The sequence below is a fragment of the Staurois parvus genome, unplaced genomic scaffold (genome assembly GCF_062004578.1).
Source record: "Staurois parvus isolate SC_StPar_1 unplaced genomic scaffold, SC_StPar_1.0 ptg000029l, whole genome shotgun sequence".
Taxonomy (NCBI): Eukaryota; Metazoa; Chordata; class Amphibia; order Anura; family Ranidae; genus Staurois; species Staurois parvus.
Genome location: NW_028317825.1, coordinates 5,347,279 through 5,367,792, shown reverse-complemented (window position 1 = coordinate 5,367,792; position 20,514 = coordinate 5,347,279). Strand labels below are relative to the sequence as shown.

General features: G+C 40.1%; 1 protein-coding gene across 1 annotated transcript; it reads right to left on the bottom strand.

Annotated features, from left to right (window-relative positions):
- Nucleotides 1–5,337: 5,337 nt before the first annotated feature.
- Nucleotides 5,338–19,465, bottom strand: TRIM50 (tripartite motif containing 50). The gene is made up of 6 exons (XM_089658088.1): nt 19,061–19,465; nt 15,840–15,935; nt 10,355–10,585; nt 9,166–9,188; nt 8,960–9,084; nt 5,338–6,169 (listed from the first exon to the last, which is right to left on the bottom strand). Exons 1-6 carry the CDS (start codon nt 19,463–19,465, stop codon nt 5,601–5,603), a joined length of 1,449 nt encoding a protein of 482 aa, XP_089514214.1. The 3' UTR covers nt 5,338–5,600.
- Between the last annotated feature and the right edge of the window lie 1,049 nt (nt 19,466–20,514).

The following is a 20,514-nucleotide window of genomic DNA, read 5'->3' as shown; positions in this document are numbered from 1 at the left end:
TGGATATTGTAGCCCCTGTGTTTAATGGTTATGAAGGTGGGAGTGGTTTAATAGTTTAACAAAAGACAATGGGCTGGGCTGACACCACTGTGGGGTTGATTTACTAAAGACAAAAAAGACTTTGCAAGTGTAGTTGCACCCATTTCTCCAGAACTTAGTGAAGGTGGTGAAGCTCTGCTGATTTCCATAATTCATGTGAAAGTAAAATTGCTGTTTATTTTATTTTCCTTGCACCTGACTGGGTATTTGTTACAAAGTGAAGCTTCACCACTTTGGGAGAAATGAGTGCAACTGCACTTGCAAAGTGCACAGTCTTTTTGTCTTTGGTAAATCAACTTTGTGTGTTATCAGCCCACAACAGAAAAAAGGTGAGTGCATTTTTGGCACATGAACAGGTATTTTTCTGTACTTGCAGGATATTTAATGGGATAAAACATGGGGAAATGTGCATATATTACAGAGATGTGCTGCATATGTTTGTAACTTTAATGGTATTTCTTGGGAAATACTTAGCAATCACTGTACGTACAAAAAAAATGTCAAAATCATTTATCCTGGACAATCAAGCTGCCCATGTGTGTAGTAGCATTTCTTGCTTTTCTCAATCCTTATCATGTAAAGTATGTCATTGTGGAATAATTTTTTTTACATCCACAGTGACAAGCCAAGTACAAGGAGCTGGGAGTTTTATGTGATGGTGGACATTTGTGGCAGGTGACACTTCATATGAAACAATGAGCTTGTTCATTACAAATAAGCAAAGCCTTCAATAGAAACAGATTCTCATCACGCTTTACTCTTGTCTTACGGAGGAACTGTAATGAAAGAAGGTCATTATCTCCCTGTGTATCAATACATTAATGCGATACTAAAGGTTCGATTTTTTTTTTGGGGGGGGGGGGAATAACAAACATATCTATACTTACCTGCTCCATGCAGTGGTTTTGCACAGAGCAGCCCAGATCCTCCTCTTCTCAGGTCCCCTGCCAGAGCCCGTCTCCTCCTTTCTGTACGGTGCCCCCATAGCAAGCAGTTTGCTATGGGGCACCCGAGCAGGCATGTTCTTAAGCCGCTGCTCCATTCACACACGGAGCCACGGCTTAGCTCCACCCCCTCTATCTCCTCATTAGATGACTGGCTGTGATTGACAGCAGAGGAAGTCAATGGCTCCCACTTGCTGTCTCAGCCAATGAGAAGGCAGAGACCTGGGACAGCCGAGGCTGTTGTCCACATCGATGGAGCTCAGGTAAGTATTAAGGGGCCTGGGAGCACTGCTGCACACAGAACATTTTTTACCTTCATGCATAGAATGCATGAAGGTAAAAAACTCTGAGCCTTTACAACCACTTTAATAAAACTATGTACATTGTCCTGGATCACTTGCTGGTGGCCTTGTGATTTCTAAAGCGGAAGGTTGTAGTTCCAGTGTCCACCAGAGGGTGTCAGCCAGCAGATCCCAGAAATCAGTTTCTACCTGATGCTGGCTGCTGTGAAGATATTTAGGTCCTCTCCTATTAGTGCCTCTCGCTCTAGTGGTTTGATTGCTGCCAGATACTGCTAGCCATTATCCTGTTCTTGCCCAGTATGCTGTACCCTGTATCCTGCTGCCTTGTACTTGTGCTTCCTTGTTCCTGACTCCAGTTTTGGTTCCCCTTTCCCATCTTCTCCCTGCACCTCCAGTTTTCCTTGCTTGTCTGTGTTCCCCATTTTGCATATATTGTCTATAGTGAATTGTTAGTTAGTCTTTCTGCTTATTAGCTATCAGTCAGGTATTCTGTCACTGGGTTTTTGGTTCTCTTATATTTTTAAGTTTGCTTTGCGGTGGTATTTGGATGGAATTTGTTTAACTGTAAATAAATCTCACTTAAAGTTGTTCTAAAGTCTCAAGGTTTTTTACCTTAATGTATTCCCCCCAATTCTTACCTGAGCTCCTTCCGATCCAGTGATGTTCACGACAACCTCTGCTGTCTGGGGACTTTTCCTGCTCATTGGCTGATACAGCAGTGGTAGCCCGTTGGCTCCTACTTCTGTCAACCACAGCCAGTGAGCCAAAAAGAGAGGGGGGGGGGGGCGAGCCATGGCTCTATGTGTCTTATGGACACATAGAGCAGCAGCTCGAGGCTCGGGAACGAGCACGCAGCGGTGCACCAGGGTGAGCAGTTTTCCCTAGAGGGACTGCTTGAGGGGGAGAAGTCAGGAGCACTGGTGGGAACCTGAGCAAAATTACTGCACAAAGCAGGTAAGTATAAACATGTTTGTTATTTAAAAAAACAAAGCTTTAGTGTCACTTTAAAGCATACACAGTCCGATCCCAGATTCCTGAGTGTAGCCACGGAGATCTTACCATCACTGCTGCTATTTCTTGATATTCTTTCACAAGATAGAACTCATACTACATGCGCAAGCGCTTGAAATTAAAAACTTTGTATACATTAAGTGATCAGTATTTTAATTGTAAAAAAACATATTTTACTGTGTAGTTTGCCATTACATATCCAGGCTATGCTACCTGCTGTACAGTGCTAAACAATGACTATGCTTTACTGCTTCTTCTCATAATGCAACTGTGTTAGTTTGCAATAAGAACTAAATAAGTCCTCTCTAAAAAATACTAAGGGATGGACTATCCCAATATCTAGTACATGCTTCTTAAAATCCTGACATCTATTTCCAATGGGAGTTATTCGTACACATATACACAAACACGTGATGAGTTTCTAAAATTCTTTAAAGATCATCTATGAAACTGAATTGTCTGGGAATGATTTACATTTGTATGTTACATGGTGACAGAATGTGAAATAAACCTCACAAGAACCTAGAGGTGTGCTCCAAAACAATCATCAGTGCACTAAAGCTCAGGTCACTTACAGTTGCAAGAAAAAGTATGTGAACCCCTTGGGATTACGTGGAGTTTTGCATGAATTGGGCATAAAATGTGCTCTGAAAGTCATCAAAGTCACAACAATAGAAAAACACAGTCTGCTGAACATAATACTACACAAACATTAGATGTTGCCATGGTTTAATTGCACATAACATGTAAACATTCACAGTGCAGGGAGGAAAAAGTATGTGAGGCCCTAGCTTAATGACTTCTCCCAGAGCTAATTGGAGCCAGGAGTGAGCCAACCTTGACTCCAATCACTGTGATGATATTGGATTTGTTGCTGACAGCTGTCCTGCCCTTAAAAAACACACACCTGTTTTGGGTTTACTGGTTTCAAGAAGCACTGTCTGATGTGAACCATGCCTCGCAGAAAAGAGCTCTCAGAAGATCTACCATTAAGAATTGTTGACTTGCATGAAGCTGGAAAGGGTTACAAAAGTATCTCGAAAAGCCTTGATGTTCATGTGTCCACGGTAAGACAGACTGTCTACAAATGGAGAAAGTTTAGCACTGTTGCTACTCTCCCTAGGCGCGGTCGTCCTGTAAAAATGACTGCAAGAGCACAGCGCAGAATGCTGCATGAGGTAAAGAAGAATCCCAGAGTGTCAGCTAAAGACCTACAGAAATCTCTGGCACATGCTAACATTTTTGTTGACACATCTACAATAAGGAAAACATTAAACAAGAATGGAGTACATGGGAGGACACCACGAAGGAAGCCATTGCTGTCCAAAAAGAAGATTGCAGCACGTTTGAAGTTTGCAAAAGAGCACCTGGATGTTCCACAGCACTACTGGCAAAATATACTGTGGACAGATGAAACCAAGATTGAGTTGTTTGTGAAGAACACACAACACTATGTGTGGAGAAAAAAGGCCCAGCACACCAACATCAAAACCTCATCCCCACTGTGAAACATGGCGGAGGGAGCATCATGGTTTGGGGCTGCTTTGCTGCCTCAGGGCCTGGACGGATTGTTGTCATTGATGGGAAAATGAATTCCAGAGTTTATCAAGACATTTTGCAGGAAAACGTACGACCATCTGTCCGCCAACTGAAGCTCCGCAGAGGATGGGTGATGCCACAGGACAATGACCCAAAGCATACAAGTAATTCAACAAAACAATGGCTGCAACAGCACAGAATACACCTTCTGGAGTGGCCCAGTCAGAGTCCTGACCTCAACCCGATTGAAATGCTGTGGCATGACCTTAAGAGAGCAATTCACACCAGACATCCCAAGAATATTGCTACACTGAAACAGTTTTGTGAAGAGGAGTGGTCCAAAATGACTCCAGATCGTTGTGCAGGTCTGATCTGCAACTACAGGAAACGTTTGGTTGAGGTTATTGCTCCCAAAGGAGGGTCAACCAGTTATTAAGTCCAAAGGTTCACATACTTTTTCCTCCCTGCACTGTGAATGTTTACATGTTATGTGCAATTAAACCATGGCAATATCTAATGTTTGTGTAGTATTATGTTCAGCAGACTGTGTTCTTCTATTGTTGTGACTTAGATGAAGTTCAGAGCACATTTTATGCCCAATTCATGCAAAACTCCACGTAATCCCAAGGGGTTCACATACTTTTTCTTGCAACTGTATCTATGGCCAATCACTATAAATAGTGGCCTTGTCTGAAGAAGGAAATTTGGCCTTTCTTTCTCTGCACCTCTCTTACTGACCCTCACTGTAATGGCTGATCTCAATGACCGGTAGTGATGCATATGAGGTGAATAAGGACCAATCAGTGCTAAAGCTTCAGCAAGTGAAGTTTTTATGCTAATTAGGATCCCCCTATTTGTAGATTGCCTAGGCACTTTTGAAGGCAATGAAGGGTTTGGTCAGGAACCTCTAAGGGCCTTCTTTAAAATCCTTTTACCAGTGTAGCACTTTTAGACTATGTACGCGTTTACTTTAAAGCGGAAGTTCAACTTTAAGGACTGGTCCCCCCCCTCCCTATTAAGGATTGGAAACTTTGGGGAGTGGGTACCTGAAATTGACAGGTAGGCGATAGGCTATCAGAATTGGAAGTTGTCTCTCCCTCCCCGTAGTCTTCTGGGACATGTGACAGGTTCCAGAAGACTACAGGACCATTCAGAAAGCCAAGCTGTGCTTGCACGTGCGCAATGGGCACCCGGCTCTGAAAGCGCAAGCTGTCACAGCCAGGTGCCCACACTGAAGATTCCGACGCCAGAAACACAGGACGGCCAGTGAAACAGGTTAGTGGCTGTTTTTTAAAAGTCAGCAGCTACAGTTTTTGTAGCTGCTGACTTTTATTTTTTTACAGTTTGACTGGAACTCCGCTTTAAGTTTTTTTAAAATAAAAGTCTGTTCTTTACTAATGATATACAAGCAAGGTTTCTGGTTACAGTCACTGAAGTTAGATGCTGAATATTAGTAAGTAGAATCATACATTACAAATACACAAGACCAAATGTTAGGGACTTCTAAGAAAAAAACATTTATAAAATTAATAAAACAGTGAAAAAATACTTAAAACCCGCTTTAAAAGATAATTATTTTTTCCTAGTATGCTTTATGTTTGATCTGTAATGGTTGAAGTAAAAAGGTTCAAATCTTATTAGTCATATTTTCTCCTACCATTCCGTTGAAACTGATTTGCCATATATAAAATGTAATGTCATCTGAAAGGATAAGTAAGGTGCTGGTGTTATGCTAGGAAACAGGGCGAATAGATTTTGAAAGCATTCACATGGTCTTTACCACTCTTTCTGGAAATGGCAATATAAGAGGTTGAGGATTAGTTCCTCTCTCTTGCCAACACACATCTAGAACAGGGTACAACTTTCCCTGGAACTCTGCCTGGAATGTATATAGAGGAATGAGCTCATTAGGGCTGTCTGCATTATAGAAGGTCAGCTCTCCTTTCTCATAATTCAGGAAGATACCAATGCGTTGTGGGCGGGAGCTGATGGGCAGAGTAACATTGGGAGATGTAAAGGCTTCATACAAACGTCCTTCTTTCAGCCCTATGAGCCAAGCTCCTGCTTCCGGAGCTCTAACCAATTTGCCTTTGCGACTTACAGTGCCCTTCACCACACCAATTCTCCACTTTGGTTTGGTGCCAACAATCACTTCCCAGTAGTGCTTGCCAGTAGAAAAACCACGTGTTGCCAGCACACAGCTGCTGTTTTCAAAGCCCTCAGGATTGCTGCCACGTCGGCTTGCTAGTGATCGGCACTGAACAACAGTATCCCCTTTTGCCAACTCCAGGAAAGGATGTGCAGTGAGAGGGTCGAGTTTCAAAATCTCTGGAGCTGAACAAGTAGATGGAAATGGGTACAGTGTTAAAATAAGAAACACAGAATGGAAGAAAATATACACTCTTTATATTTTTTATTCTGCTATGTTTTTCGCACAGTTGACTACAATGGTTTTGATGGTCAATTTTCTTTATTCTAAAAATTTTTGGCCAAAAGTTTTCTCATGCAAATTTTGTGCAAAATTATCTTGTAACTCACATTTTCAAATAAATGGAAGACTATTTTTTATATACTATAAATGGCTACCTCAATATTTACATTGTTGAGGCATTGGAAAGTGCTTCTTTGTGTGTAAAAATGGGGCTCTGTAAAAAAAAAAAAAAAAAAAAAAAAAAAATTCCAGGCATACAAATGTCTGAAACAATAAAACAGGATGGAAACTGTGATACCACCTCCTCACACGTGTTTGGAGCCTGAAATTGTGGGTGATCTCTTGAATGGGGATACTTTGTGAATACAAAGCTACTCATATAATTTCCTGCAATGGCACCTCCTTTTGCAATATTCTCTTGAATTGGAATCTTTTCCTGCAGGAAGGTCATTATGGTCTGCACAGCCTATGGTGTTTGCTTGTGGCGCTCGCAGGGTTCTATCAGGAAGACATATTCTGTCTCGGTCTCCTGTTCGTACTAATAACCTTAATGTCAGGGATGTTGCTATGGATTTCTTCCTGCAAGACAGCAGCACTGCCTGAGAAGTGTTTAGCTGGACAAGGCTTGAGGGACACAGGTAAGCCTGGTAAGCTCAGGTATGTGCTTCTAGATATCATAAGGTATTTCACCAGGTACCAAATTATACTTTTCCTACTAATGAAATACTACTTTTCAAAAATTGTTCCAACACTTAAAGTGTTTCTAAACCCAGGACCCTGTATTCACTATATCTGGTCTCCCACAGTACACACAAATGGAAATGCAATTTTTTAGTAAATATAAACTGCTAAATACCTTTTCTCATCCACAGTTAGAGCAGTTTTGTGACTTCTATCAGTGTTCAGCAGAGCACTGGTTAAAGCTTGTGGGAGTTTTCTTTCTGCTCTAGGAGGATGCAAAACCCCTGACCTCTGTCTGGACAGTGTTGATTGGCCCTGTGCTGATCATATGCACTTTTCCAAGAAAACAAAAACCTCTCTAGCAATACACACTGAACTGAGCATGTGCAGAATGGTTAGGGATTCAGTCTGCCTTATCAGGAGATCATACATGGACATTTGAAAAAGAGGAGGGGCAGAGAAGTTGAAATGGCCTTTTTACACAATGCAGAGGATTAACCCATTAGGTTCCACAGTGAGTATAGCAAGCATGCTTTATTGCATATACAGACTGAGTTTACTGTTGTGGGTTTAGTAACATTTTAACATGCATAAAGTGCTTTGTAAAACATATGTGCACATTTATTGAATGCTAAGCACAATAGAAAACAATCCATTGCATTTCTTTCACTCCTATAACACATGGCTTAAAGTGGGTCTAAAGTCTCAAGGTTTTTTTAACTTCATGCATTCTATGCATGAAGGTAAAAGAAACCTGTGTGTAGCAGCCCCCCTCCGCCAGCACTTACCTGAGTCCCCTCTTGATCCAGTGATGGGCACAACAGCCTTGGTTCTATAAGGACTCTCACTCTTGATTGGCTCCCACTGCTGTCAATCACAGCCAGTAAGCCAATCAAGAGAGGGCAGGGCCAAGCCGCAACTCTGTGTGTGAATGGACATGCAGAGCTGCGGCTTGGGAGCGCGCCTACTCAGGTGCCCCCATAGTAAGCCGTTTGCTAGGGGGGCACCTGCCAGGAGTGAGGGGCCAGGAGTGCTGGCAGGGGACCCAAGAGGAGGAGGATCCAGGCTGCTCTGTGCAAAACCACTTCACAGAACAAGTAAGTATGACATGATTGTTATTTTTAGGGCTCGTTCACACCATACGCGCATGAAAACTAAAGGAAACTGACACACAGATTTCACTTGCAGAGACATCAGTTTTATTTGTGCTTCAATGAGTTCTATATACATTGCCAATTCCTGTGCAGAAAAAAATCTTCACGTGATACTAGTGTTGTGGCGTGAACAGGGCACATCGAGAACAATTGATTTTGTTGTGCCCTTGTAGAACACGTGCAGAAAAACTGACGTCTCTGCAACATGGTGTGAAAGTGCACTTTAGGGGGAAAAAAAAAAAGATTTTAGTATCACTTTAACAAACTAGATTAGGCCCCAAGATATCTGAGAATGTGCTACTATGAAATCCTTCTTGTCTAAACACATGCAACTTGGCACTAACATGATCAAAGTTTATGTTATATTCAGCAGGAGTCACTAATGGAGTCCACCATTGTAGTAATTTAAAGTTTAAATCCAGCCAAACATGTTTTTTAGTTTCAGAAATAGCGGAGAAGGTTAAAAACGTCTGACATTTCCACTCAAAATCACATTAATTATAGTTGTACCAGACAAAAAGTCAAAGGAAGTATGCTAGAGACACAAACAGCCAAAAGAACACTGACCTCGCTTCTGTCCTTCCCCTATTTAAGACTGTGTTACTGTTGGACATTTTCCTACACCTCCTGTCTGTTAAACCATTTTTATTATGAACCCCAATTAGCATTCAAAACATAACCGATATTCCAGCCCACTCTAAAAACAAAAAATACTTTGAGATATGAAGCTGGCAAGAACTGATATGAAAAAAAATTACTTTTGTTTTCATTATGGATATGTGCACTAAATAAAAAGTACTGATTGGTGTTTCCATCAAAAACCAGTCATGCAAAATTTACAGAAAATGAAATCCTTACGAGGAAGAATTCTGCGTTGCAGACGTTTCCATACTGTCAGTTTGATGTCATCCTGACGGAAACCAGGCTTGAAAGAAACAGGGCTATAGGTTGTGTCCACACTGCGTGGGCTTGGTGGTTGACAGCTGTGGAAGTAAATAAGTATTTATTTCCATAATTTAATTTCCATACCTCCTATCCACCTAAATGTGAATTGTGTCTCATACCTGGATGTCACAGCAGAATAGTCCTAGAAATAGAGATACAGAGAGAGCTGGTTAGGGTGAGCTTAGATTAGCTATGTTCACAGGGTATTTTTCATATAAAATAAATTTGGATCTACTTTACTGTGGCATGGTAGTGCAATCGTGCTCTGGGAAGAGATACTCTTCCAAAACGCTATTACAGAGTGCACACTTAAATTAATGCTATTTCTCACAAATATTCACACTTTTTTGTTGACCTCACTTGGAAAAATGTGTGAATCCTGTATGAAAGTTGTGTGACACTTGGGTGAAAACATTTATAAATAGACTCCTTAATGAACCTAATGTGAACAATATATGTAACAGTAGGTTCATGTAGCTGTTTTAATTTTAACATAAATTTAAAGGATATGTTCACCTTAAAAAAAAAAAAGACAACTGCATTTTTAGCAGATCGCTGGTGTCATGCAGGGCTCCTGCAAACTTGTCAGTGTATCTGTGCGCTCGTACCTCATACAGGCAAGCAGATACACTGTGACAGGAAGAATCAATGAACTACCACAGCACTCAACAGCTGAGAAGTACAAGCTGACAGCCACAAAGGCGGTTGGGACTTGTAGTTCATTCATTCACAGAACTCTGTGAATTAATGATATAGTTGTGTGGGCGGAGCTCCGCACAGTTAAGCTGTTTTCAAAATTGACAGCTCGGGTTACAAGCTTACATTCCAATTTCCAAATCCCCAGATGTTGTGGCTACATTAATTTTTATTTTGTTCTGGATTTTTTTTGCTTTATTTTCCACCTGGTGCCTTTTTGACTCCTAGGGTGACAGCACTTACCCACAGTACTGTATTCATGGAGGAGCAGTGTTGCCATCCTAGATCATGAAGTGTATTAGAGCTACAGAACATTCCTCCCCCACTATTCCTCAAGTTATGGACATGAGGTGGACAGAGCTAATAAAACTGCTTGAGATAACGCTGCAGAGTGCAAAACACAATACTGGATTTCCAGCAGGATCAACAGGTATTTTTTGCACTTACCAAAATGATTTAACACAATCCTTTTAGTGGTCTATTTAACTGACCAAAAAGTTCAAATGAGAAAAAGTCATTGTTATGGTTTTATATACACATTATATTTAAAACAGTTGAATGTGATTTATATTGAAATACCTATTGTGGACCAAGTTTGGTGGAAAGTCTCACCTGAATGAAGTGCAGGTGATTCTTATTTCCCAGGATCTCCAGCTGTCTTTCTTTCTCCAGTACAGAGCACAGGATTTCATTTTTTTGCTTTAATTGAATCTCAATGTTGCTGATCAGCTCTGTAGCTTTCCTGGAAACTAACTTAAGAAAGTGATCTTCTTCCTCTGCAATGTATCTCTGCAGCACCTGGAACTCCTTGCAGATTAGGCGCTGAAAGACATCTGATTCATTCTGTAGGAAGAAAGCAAAATTTAACATAACAAAACACAATAATAATATACAATAAAAATCTTAGCATGTGCATGTATATATGTATATAAAAACACTGTATTGTCGAAAGGATCGGGACGTCAGCATTTACACACACATGAACTTTAAAGTGTTACTAAATCCACAACAGTAAAATCAGTCTGTATATGCAGTAAAGCATGCTTGTTATACTCACTGTGGAACCTAAAGGGTTAATCCTCTGCAATGTGTAAAAAGGCCATTTGATCCTATCTTCTCTGCGCCTCCTCTTGTTCAAATGTCCACATATTATCTCCTGATAAGACAGACTCAATCCATAACCATTCTGCACATGCTCAGCTTAGTGTGTAATGCTAGAGAGGGTTTTTTTTTTTTTCATGGGAAAGTGCATATGATCATCACAGGGTCAATCAGAACTGTCCAGACAGAGCTCAGCGGGTCTGCATCCTGCTAGAGCAGAAAGAAAACTCCTACAAGCTTTAACCAGTGCTCTGCTGAACACTGATAGAAGTCACAAAAATGATCTAGCTGTGGATGAGAAAAGGTATTTAGCAGTTTATATTTACTAAAATAATTGCACTTCCATGTTGTGTGTACTGTGGGAGACCAGATATAGTAAATGCAGGGTCCTGGGTTTAGTAACACTTTAATGGCATCCCAGTCTTAGTCCGTAGGGTTCAATATTGAGTTGGCCCACCCTTTGCAGCTATAACAGCTTCAACTCTTCTGGGAAGGCTGTCCACAAGGTTTAGGAGTGTGTCTATGGGAATGTTTGACCATTCTTCCAGAAGCAAATTTGTGAGATCAGACACTGATGTCAAATGAGAAGGTCTGGCTCGCAGTCTCCGCTCTAATTCATCCCAAAGGTGTTCTATCAGGTTGAGGTCAGGACTCTGTGCAGGCCAGTCAAGTTCCTCCACCCCAAACTCGCTCATCCATGTCTTTATGGACCTTGCTTTGTGCACTGGTGCACAGTCATGTTGGAACAGGAAGGGGCCATCCCCAAACTATTCCCACAAAGTTGGGAGCATGATATTGTCCAATATGCCTTTGTATGCTGACGCCTTAAGAGTTCCCTTCGCTGGAACTAATGCAAGCCATAGACGGGTCGAAAACCAGCCTTTTTTTATTGAAAAAAAGAAAAATCGGTCGTTCGATCGGCCGACATTACCACCAACGGTAAAAACATTCGGCCAATTTTCATCCCGTCTATGGCCGCCATTTAATTTCTTCTGTCCCTTGCAGAGAGCTCCCCTATTATATTTGACATGAAAAAGTATTGCAGTTGCAACAATGTATCCATTTGTATCCATTTCGGATACAGATGTCTTTATTAGGATACAAAAAGATACATTGTTGCAACCGCAATACTTTTTCATGTCAAATATAATAGCGGACTGGAATTCTTCTTCTTCTTTTTCTTCTTCTTCTTTTTCTTCTTTTTCATTTTCTTCTTCTTGCAGGTCACGGCTCATGCACAGATTTTTTATCGGTAAAACGATCGGCCGATTTGCCCATCATTGCCGGGAAAATCGTCTGATCGCCAAAATCGGACAATTTTTTTCCAACTTTACCGATAAAAAAAATGTGCCAAAACCCTGAAAAACGGCTGACCAATTAACCCGACATAATGGCCTGCATAAGGAGCTAAGCCCAACCCCACATCATAATCCCCCCTACACCAAACTTTACACTTGGCACAATGCAATCAGGCAAGTACTGTTCTCCTGGCAATCGCCAAACCCAGACATGTTCATCAGATTTCCAGACAGAGAAGCGTGATTCGTCACTCCAGAGAACATGTCCCCAATTCTCTGGAGTCTAGAGGCTTTACACCACTGTATCCGACACTTTGCATTGCACTTGGTGATGTAAGGCTTGGATGCAACTGCTCGGCCATGCAAACTCATTCCATGAGGCTCTCTACGCACGGTTGTTGTGCTAATCTGAAGGCCACATGAAGTTTGGAGTTCTTTAGCTATTGACTCTGCAGACAGTTGGTGACTTCTGCGCACTGAGCGCTTCAGCATGCACTGATCTCTCTCTGTTATTTTATGTGGCCTACCACTTCAAGGCTGAGTTGCTGTTTTACCCAGTTGCTTGCTCTTGGTCAATATATCACAAACAGTTGACCGTGGAATATTTAGTAGCAAGGAAATTTCATGGATGGACTTATTGCACAGGTGGCAGCTTATCATGTTACCATGCTTGAATTCACTGAGCTCCTGAGAGCGACCCATTCTTTCACAAATGTTTGTAGAAGCATTCTGCATGCCTAGGTGCTTGATTTTATACACCTGTGGCCATGGAGGTGATTGGAACACCTGAATCCATGATCATGAATTTATGATCAGAAGGGTTCATGCTTATGAAAAGATAATCTTTGCAAAACAATAGCTGTTCATGAAACTTAGTGCCAAGGTTATTAAAGCTGCACTGGTCAATATGGGACAAACAACCACTAGTTAAATACATCTTGCTATTTTGGAACAGTAGTTTGTTTGGTTCATACATTTGCACAGGCAAATCATTAAAACCTTTATTTGTCATTGAAAAATTAGGGAAAGCTGGCCAGCCTTCATTATTTGAATGTCAACTGGATCTGATACAGTTTCAGAAAAACTAAAATTAATATAAACCTGATAAGGGTTTAGGAAAATGTGAGCTATAATATTTTGCCACAATTTATAATGTATAGAATTTAATCCAGGAGTTCCAGAAATATCATCCTGCACAGGACATGAGTCATTGAGATGCTTTTCCTTCTACTGTCTGCTTGATAGGTGTTAAACACCTTATGCAAGACCACTGTGCCAGGAAAGCCTTATCTCCAGTCCTCTGAAGGACAAGCCACAAGGACAACTGGCTCTTGGTTTCATTGTGACTGAACCCTAATCAGTGTGTGTGTGATTGTCACAGCATTACAAAGTACACAATGAGCTCACACTAATTTCAGAAAGATATTTTAGTAAACACCACATGCTTGTGAAATGGAAAGTTTTGAGGAAAACATTGTTCATTTAGAACTGCTGTTTATTTTTTTTAGAAATTATCATTTATAATGGCCACATGGCCACAAGTGCCAGTATACCTCCATAACGCCAAAAATTTCTGATGGGACACCTCTTTATTACAAGGTATGCAGGCAAAAAAAAGGCACACCCCTGGCTTGAATCAATTTACATGGGCCACAAAGAATTAATACACAAAAAACACACAAAAGTGAATAAATAGTGCATTTTTAATAGAGGTCTGTTCATCAGACCATGAAGAGGGACAACTGAGGAAGAAAGAGGTACAAAGGGATTTGGTTTCAAAAGGGGGATAGTCGGGAGATAATGCAGTCCTGCCAGCAACTGCCTACAGACATTTTCTAAAATTTTAATGGAAAATAAATTATGTCCCAAGGTTTCAGTGATTTGTACTCACAAAAATATCAAATTGTCCTTATTCCAAAAGACACTCTTATGTACCCTTGCAACATCGCTGAGACCAGGTAGCCAAAGTGCCAACTGCTGGTGTCTAATTTTTTGGAATGATTTTAACCAAGAAATAAATACTCCTCTTTTTAGTGCTCTGAAAAATTACTTTCTCTTGAGGGTTTTACTGACCCAATTGGTACATTAAGATGTCCATATCTGCATCTGTACTATAAATGGGTAATGTTAAATTTTTCTGTGTTTCAAAGATTTGTGGTCATTATGAATTATATAACAGCAGCGGCCAATTACACTATATATGTCCTGCAGTGTTAAATCATACGGCGCTTCCTCAGAGGCGTCCCTAGGATTGGTGTCACCCGGTGCGGTAACACTTGCTGACACCCCCTCCGACGATCCCCGCAGAATGGATTGGATCTGTGGATTGAGCATAATGGATCGGACTCCGATCCATTATGCTCAATCTGCAGATCCGATCCATCCTGCGGGGATCGTCGGATTTCTCTACAACTTACCTTTTCTTGGAGTGGGTCCGGTGTAGCGGTAAAATGTGTCTCCCATGTAGATATGTCCCCCCTGAAGCAACTGCACATGTCCCGGTTTCAAGCACGATCAATCGGAAGCAACTGCACATGTCCCGGTTTCAAGCACGATCAAACCATGTACCTTTGGTGAAGTATCCCCTTCCATGCCAATTTGCTTCAGGGGGGACATATCTACATGGGAGACACATCTTGCCGCTACACCGGTGTCACCCCGTATAGGTTGCATGCCGACAATCCCCGCAGGATCGTCGGCATGCAACCTATACAAGGTGACACCGAACCCGCTCCAAGAAAAGGTAAGTTGTAAAGAAAGCCGACAATCCACAGATCCGGTCCATCCTGCGGGGATCGTCAGTTTGCTTTACAACTTACCTTTTTGTGGAGCAGGTCCGGTGTCACCCCGTGTGGTCGGTGTCACCCCGTGCGGACCGCACCCCCCCACACCTGCCTCAAGACGCCACTGCATCTCTTTCCTTTATACTTAATGTTTAAGATGCAAGTGTGCTTTACATGTAAAAAAAAACAAGCAAACATTTACATTTTATCATTTGAAGTATTTTATCATTATTTTCAGAAATGTGCACCAATAAAGTCTGAAAACATGGGAAAAATTATATTTATGGCAATGAACAGAAGAATTATAGCTCATTGTGCCCATAAAATAGTTACACCACAGGTTCGCAAAGATACTGTTTTGATGTTCTACAATTCAGAATGATATGTAAGACATTTTCAAGAACAACAACTACCATTATCAGGTCTTCCATCTTTAGTAAAGACATATTACATAGAGAGCTCAATTCACTTTTTTAAAGTTTTTGATTGTAATTTGTAGCTCTGATTGATCATCATTGCTGAAAATTATATTGTCTAACCACTTACTAACTAGTTACGTACCTGGTACATCACCAGTCTTCAAGTGGGTGCTTAGTGCCAACAGTCTAAATAAATATTCTTGTAATACCGCAGCATTCAGAGCGGCTAATTAGCTGCTCTATTGCTTTTACAAGAAGCAGGAAGGGTGTGTATTTTTCTTCCCAAAAAATTGTGTTTCAAGGCCTCTGTAAGACTTCTGCTTTAAAGAATATATAATGTTTCGGGGTTCTAATTAATTTTCTAACAAAAATAAAAGCTTGTGAACAAAAAGTGCCAGGAAAAGCCTGGTCCATAAATGGCTAGGCAATAATCAAACCTCTAGAGTTTTCATTTGACCAATGGTTTGTACACACTTACTGGCTTGTACACACTTACTGTGATACGGGTCTTGTTGTTGGTGAGTTTGCTTATCTGCTCTTCCAGAGCCCTCCTCTCTTTTTGCAGCTCAGTCATCAGTGTAGACACATCTTCCTACAAATACAGTAATGCAAAATATTAGGCAACAAATAGTGAGTGTCATTCAAAATGAATTACAAATAATGGAGCAATGCTACAACCAAATTGTTATACAAATGAAAGAATTAGGGCTCATGTACACCGCAGCTCCTAAATTGACGTTCTCTTCATCTCACGGATGTGATTTACTGTTGCCCTTGATTAATAATGAATTAATTGCTTCCCGAACAAGGAAAATTTTCCCAGTGAGCTTAATCAAAGTTGATAAGGGAACATTCCTTTTCTATGATACATTTTCTCTTCAATATGTTAATACTATCAGGCTCTTTAAAGAAAATGTACATTGTTTTTCTGTATATTGATTTATTAAATATTTGGGACTAAAACTAATCAGAATAATATGGAATATTAGAACTCTTGGATCATTATTTCAGCATGTTAGGATTTTTTTGTACTACCCAAAGATGCTGACCTACTGGGGATAATTTACTAAAGCTGGAGAGTCCAAAATCAGACTCCCTTCTGCATAGAAACGAATCAGCTTCTAACCTCAGCTTGTTCAATGAAGCTTTGGCAATGAAACCTGGAAGCTGATTGGTTTCTATGCAGAAGTGAGTCTGATTTTGGACTCTCCAGCTTTAGTAAATAAACCCCACTATGTCACTGAGCCATAGACAGTTTTATACCTGCGTTCTAGCTACCACAAGTTGATGAGGAGGAATAACAACTGAAGTCAAGCATTTTTCATGCAGTCTTAGGTGGTTCAGTACTTGTTGCCAAATGCACATGCAGCACATAGGACATCTGATGCCAAGTTATGCCTACTCTTGAATCTTCCAAAATGAGAGAAACTAGACACAGATCTTCAGATAAAATAGTTTATTTATTTAGTTAAGGCATTGTATTTTATGCTGTTTCCATATTTTTTTCTTATTCCACAATCTTTTTTATTGGGGAAGAAGTAGGTAGGAATAACAAATTACCAAGGCAACAGAACAAGATAATATAAAAAGGAACCATAAAATCATATGATGTGATAGTGACAAGTTCCTCGGGGATGGGTTAGAAAGAACAAAACTTATATTATAAAAGAAGGTGTGCGGCATAGGGGGCCAGCAAATCAACAATGGAATATTATCCTAGTAACATGACTTAATAGGGAAGATATAGAACTAATTGAGACACATGTACTGTATGTAACCTGAGAAATTATGCCCATAAAAGCAATCAAGATTAGGACACACCTCAGTAACATGAAACTCAAAAGTGAGGACAATATTGCAGCTAATACTATTGGGAAGCGAAGTCACAATACGTTAATTGGAATGTCACCAATCGCTGGAGACCCAATCAAAGACATATCGCCAAGTTGACACAAAAGGGATGTTTCCACAATTTTAACTGAACAAACAAACTTTTACATTTGGGGATTAGTGTGTGGTTTATATAATCCTGGAAGACTTGTGAAAGAAAACCAAGGTGGAGGTGAACCAGTTTATCATGCCTTCTCTTGACCTGAACATTTGACACTGTTTTTGTATCTGACATCAAGGGTTTGACAAATAATTCTGTCCTTTTCCCTACAGCCATCAGAATCAAACTTTCATTGAAGGTTAGAAGGTGACTAGCACTGAGAAGTAACCCCCAGTTCTTAGTAAGGGTGCACTGATTTTGGAGGAATTATTAAATACATTGCACAACAAGGGACTAAATATGAATATGACTACTTTTATTGGGATACATAAAGGGGATCTATTTTGTTTTGTATACATATTTTGTCATATTTTTTCAGAACAAAATCTATATACTTTAAAGTGTTACTAAACCCAGGACCCTGCATTCACTGTATCTGATCTCCCACAGTACAGAGAACATAGAAATGCAACTATTTTAGTAAATATAAACTGCTAAATACCTTTTCTCATAAGCAGTTAGAACAGTCTTGTGATTCAGCAGAGCACTGGTTAAATCTTGTAGGAGGAGTTTTCTCTCTGCTCTTCTAGGATGCAGAGCCCCTGACCCTCTGTCTGAACAGCGCTGATTGGCCATGTGCTGATGACATGCACTCTCCCAAGAAACTAAAAACCTCTCTAGCAATACACACTAAACTGAGTATGTGCAGAAGGGCTACGGGTTATGTCTCTCTTATCAGCGTGGACATTTGAACAAGAGGAGGGGTGAGAAGTCAGGATCAGACAGCCTTTTTATACAATGCAGAGGATTAACCCATTAGTTCCACAGTGAGTATAACAAGCATGCTTTACTTCATATACAGACTGATTTTACTGTTGTGGGTTTAGTAACACTTTAAATAATTAAAAAAACTTAGATAAATATGAAACATTGCATGTACAGATATGCATGTGACTTGTTTACATATCTATTCCTAGCTATCATTTAAAAAAAAAACACATGCCATTAACAGAACTCAATAGCTCAAGTTCAAATTTGCAAACACCAGCTGAATGAGGAGTGACCCTACTTTCATCTTTTCCCTGCTTGCACTCTTTGTACAGGCCCTGTGGTGTCCCAATCAAAGTGAGTCTGAGGGTAAACAACTTCCACTATGCTGCCTCCATAGATAACATATATTAAACTATAACATCAACAACATGGGTAAACTCTGTATTAAAGCTTTATTTGTAAAATGAAAACTGTATATATATTTTTATATAACGTAAAAAAAAACAAAAACTATATAAGCTTAAAAAAAAAAACCTGCCCCACACCTTTATAGTTTCCTTTTAACGACAGGTTGAACTGTATCACTCCTTTTCTGGTAGATGCTAAATCTACACATTCTGATTGTTACAATATTGTTGTTTCTTCTAAGTGTGTATTTTATTTTTAGATTGCAGCGTTAATAATTATAGTTAATTAGCCATTACATAGCCACAGTACTTCTTTGTGCACAGCTATACCTATAGGCATGCAAATAAATTACACATTTATCTACATATCAATTATTGACTATAACATACTGAAAGCATTGACTAGATATATATGATAAGCCATAATTGATTTCCTATACAAAAAAACTGTGCGTAGATTTTAGGTAAATAGATTTATACTTTCATATGAAATATCCACATACATTTAAATCTAATAATTTTTTATATAGTAGGACTGTATATACATACCTTCATTCTACTATACACACTTGTTAGTGGCGTGAAGTGGTGGTGCTTGTGGTCGCCAATAGTCCCGCAAAGGCCACATATAACTTCTTGATCTTGCTCACAGTACAGGCTGAGGGGGTTATTGTGATTTGGGCATATCTCAGCTGCAGCTTGCTCCTCACTCAATAGCTTCAGGGTCTCAATAAGGCGCTTTAATGTAACATTGGGAGGTGAGGAACTGTAATCCACTTCCTGGCGACAAACGGGGCACAACAGAATGATGTGGGATTCCTTCATCAACCCCCATAAACAGTCTCTGCAGTAGGAATGTCCACACTGCAGCATGGCTGGGTCCTTAAATACCTCCAGGCATATTGGACAAGTTAACTGGTTTTCCAGTAGAGGAAGTCTTATATTGCAAGCCATCCCTCTCTGTGCAGATCTGCAGTATAGCCACCAGGTAGATATCACTTTATTTTGTTTTTCTAGAAAAAAAAAAGCACAGTGAAGTTTTCTTATCAACTCCGTGCCATTGTCTTACAAATGGGTTTGATAATGTTATAAACTCCTTTATCTCTAAAGTGATTGTACATGTTATCTGCATATAACCAAATAATCATATAATCAAATAGAATGTATTATACAAGAACATTATGTACAGTAAAGTTTTCAGCCACAGCATAGAATACTAGTGCACATTCATGTGCAAAGACATGAAATGATCAGCATACACAAACAAAATGTTTTCCTTTTTTAGGGCCCACCTAGTATCCTGGGAAGTCTGGTATATTTCGGAGGTATTGAAAGTAGCAGCAGGCTGATCTTGGCTACCAACTTCTACATCTACGCAAACTCGCTATGAGTTTCGGACAGACTGCAGCAGGTCAAATATGCACTGTATTCTTCTATTTCTTCAGACTCCAGGAATCATATACCAGCACCCATGTTGCCACACTTCTACACCTGTCAACATGACAGCTTGAATCCTGCAGCAGCAAGTGCAGTGCCAATACATGAACAGGGGTGAAGATGTCACTGATAGAGTCCTCAAGAAATATATTTGATTAATTTGAACCAGAATATAATTGAAATACAAGTTTTATTTGGACTGACCCTTTTAAAGCGAGCAAGACATTATTTTTGGAAGAATTTTGTTTTTGTATTAAAGCAGAGCTCCAGGCATGTCAAGCATGCCTACAGTGTCACCTAAGGTCTGGTCTCAGATAACATAGAGTAATACCAAACAACGCACTCTTGGTAGTTGGTAGACAAGCGTGTGAGGACAGGCAGTTAACAGGACAACAATTGTCAAACCTTACACGACCTCTGGTCACTGCCACCTAAAGTGACGTTTAAGTCTCAGATGAAGTAAAGATAAATAAGAGCAAAATAACAAATACAAATATTTCAGAAGAAAGGCTGTGCAGTTACAGCTATAGTACACCTAACAGTATAGCTTTTTTTTCATTTCAAGA

Excerpts from the sequence above, each read along its gene's own strand:
- TRIM50 (XM_089658088.1), bottom strand. The coding sequence starts at position 19,465 with ATGGCTTGCAATATAAGACTTCCTCTACTGGAAAACCAGTTAACTTGT. Across the intron at positions 15,936-19,060 it reads GTGTGTATAGTAGAATGAAG|GAAGATGTGTCTACACTGAT; the intron begins GTATGTATATAC and ends CTGTATTTGTAG. Across the intron at positions 10,586-15,839 it reads ACAACAAGACCCGTATCACA|AATGAATCAGATGTCTTTCA; the intron begins GTAAGTGTGTAC and ends TTCTTCCTACAG.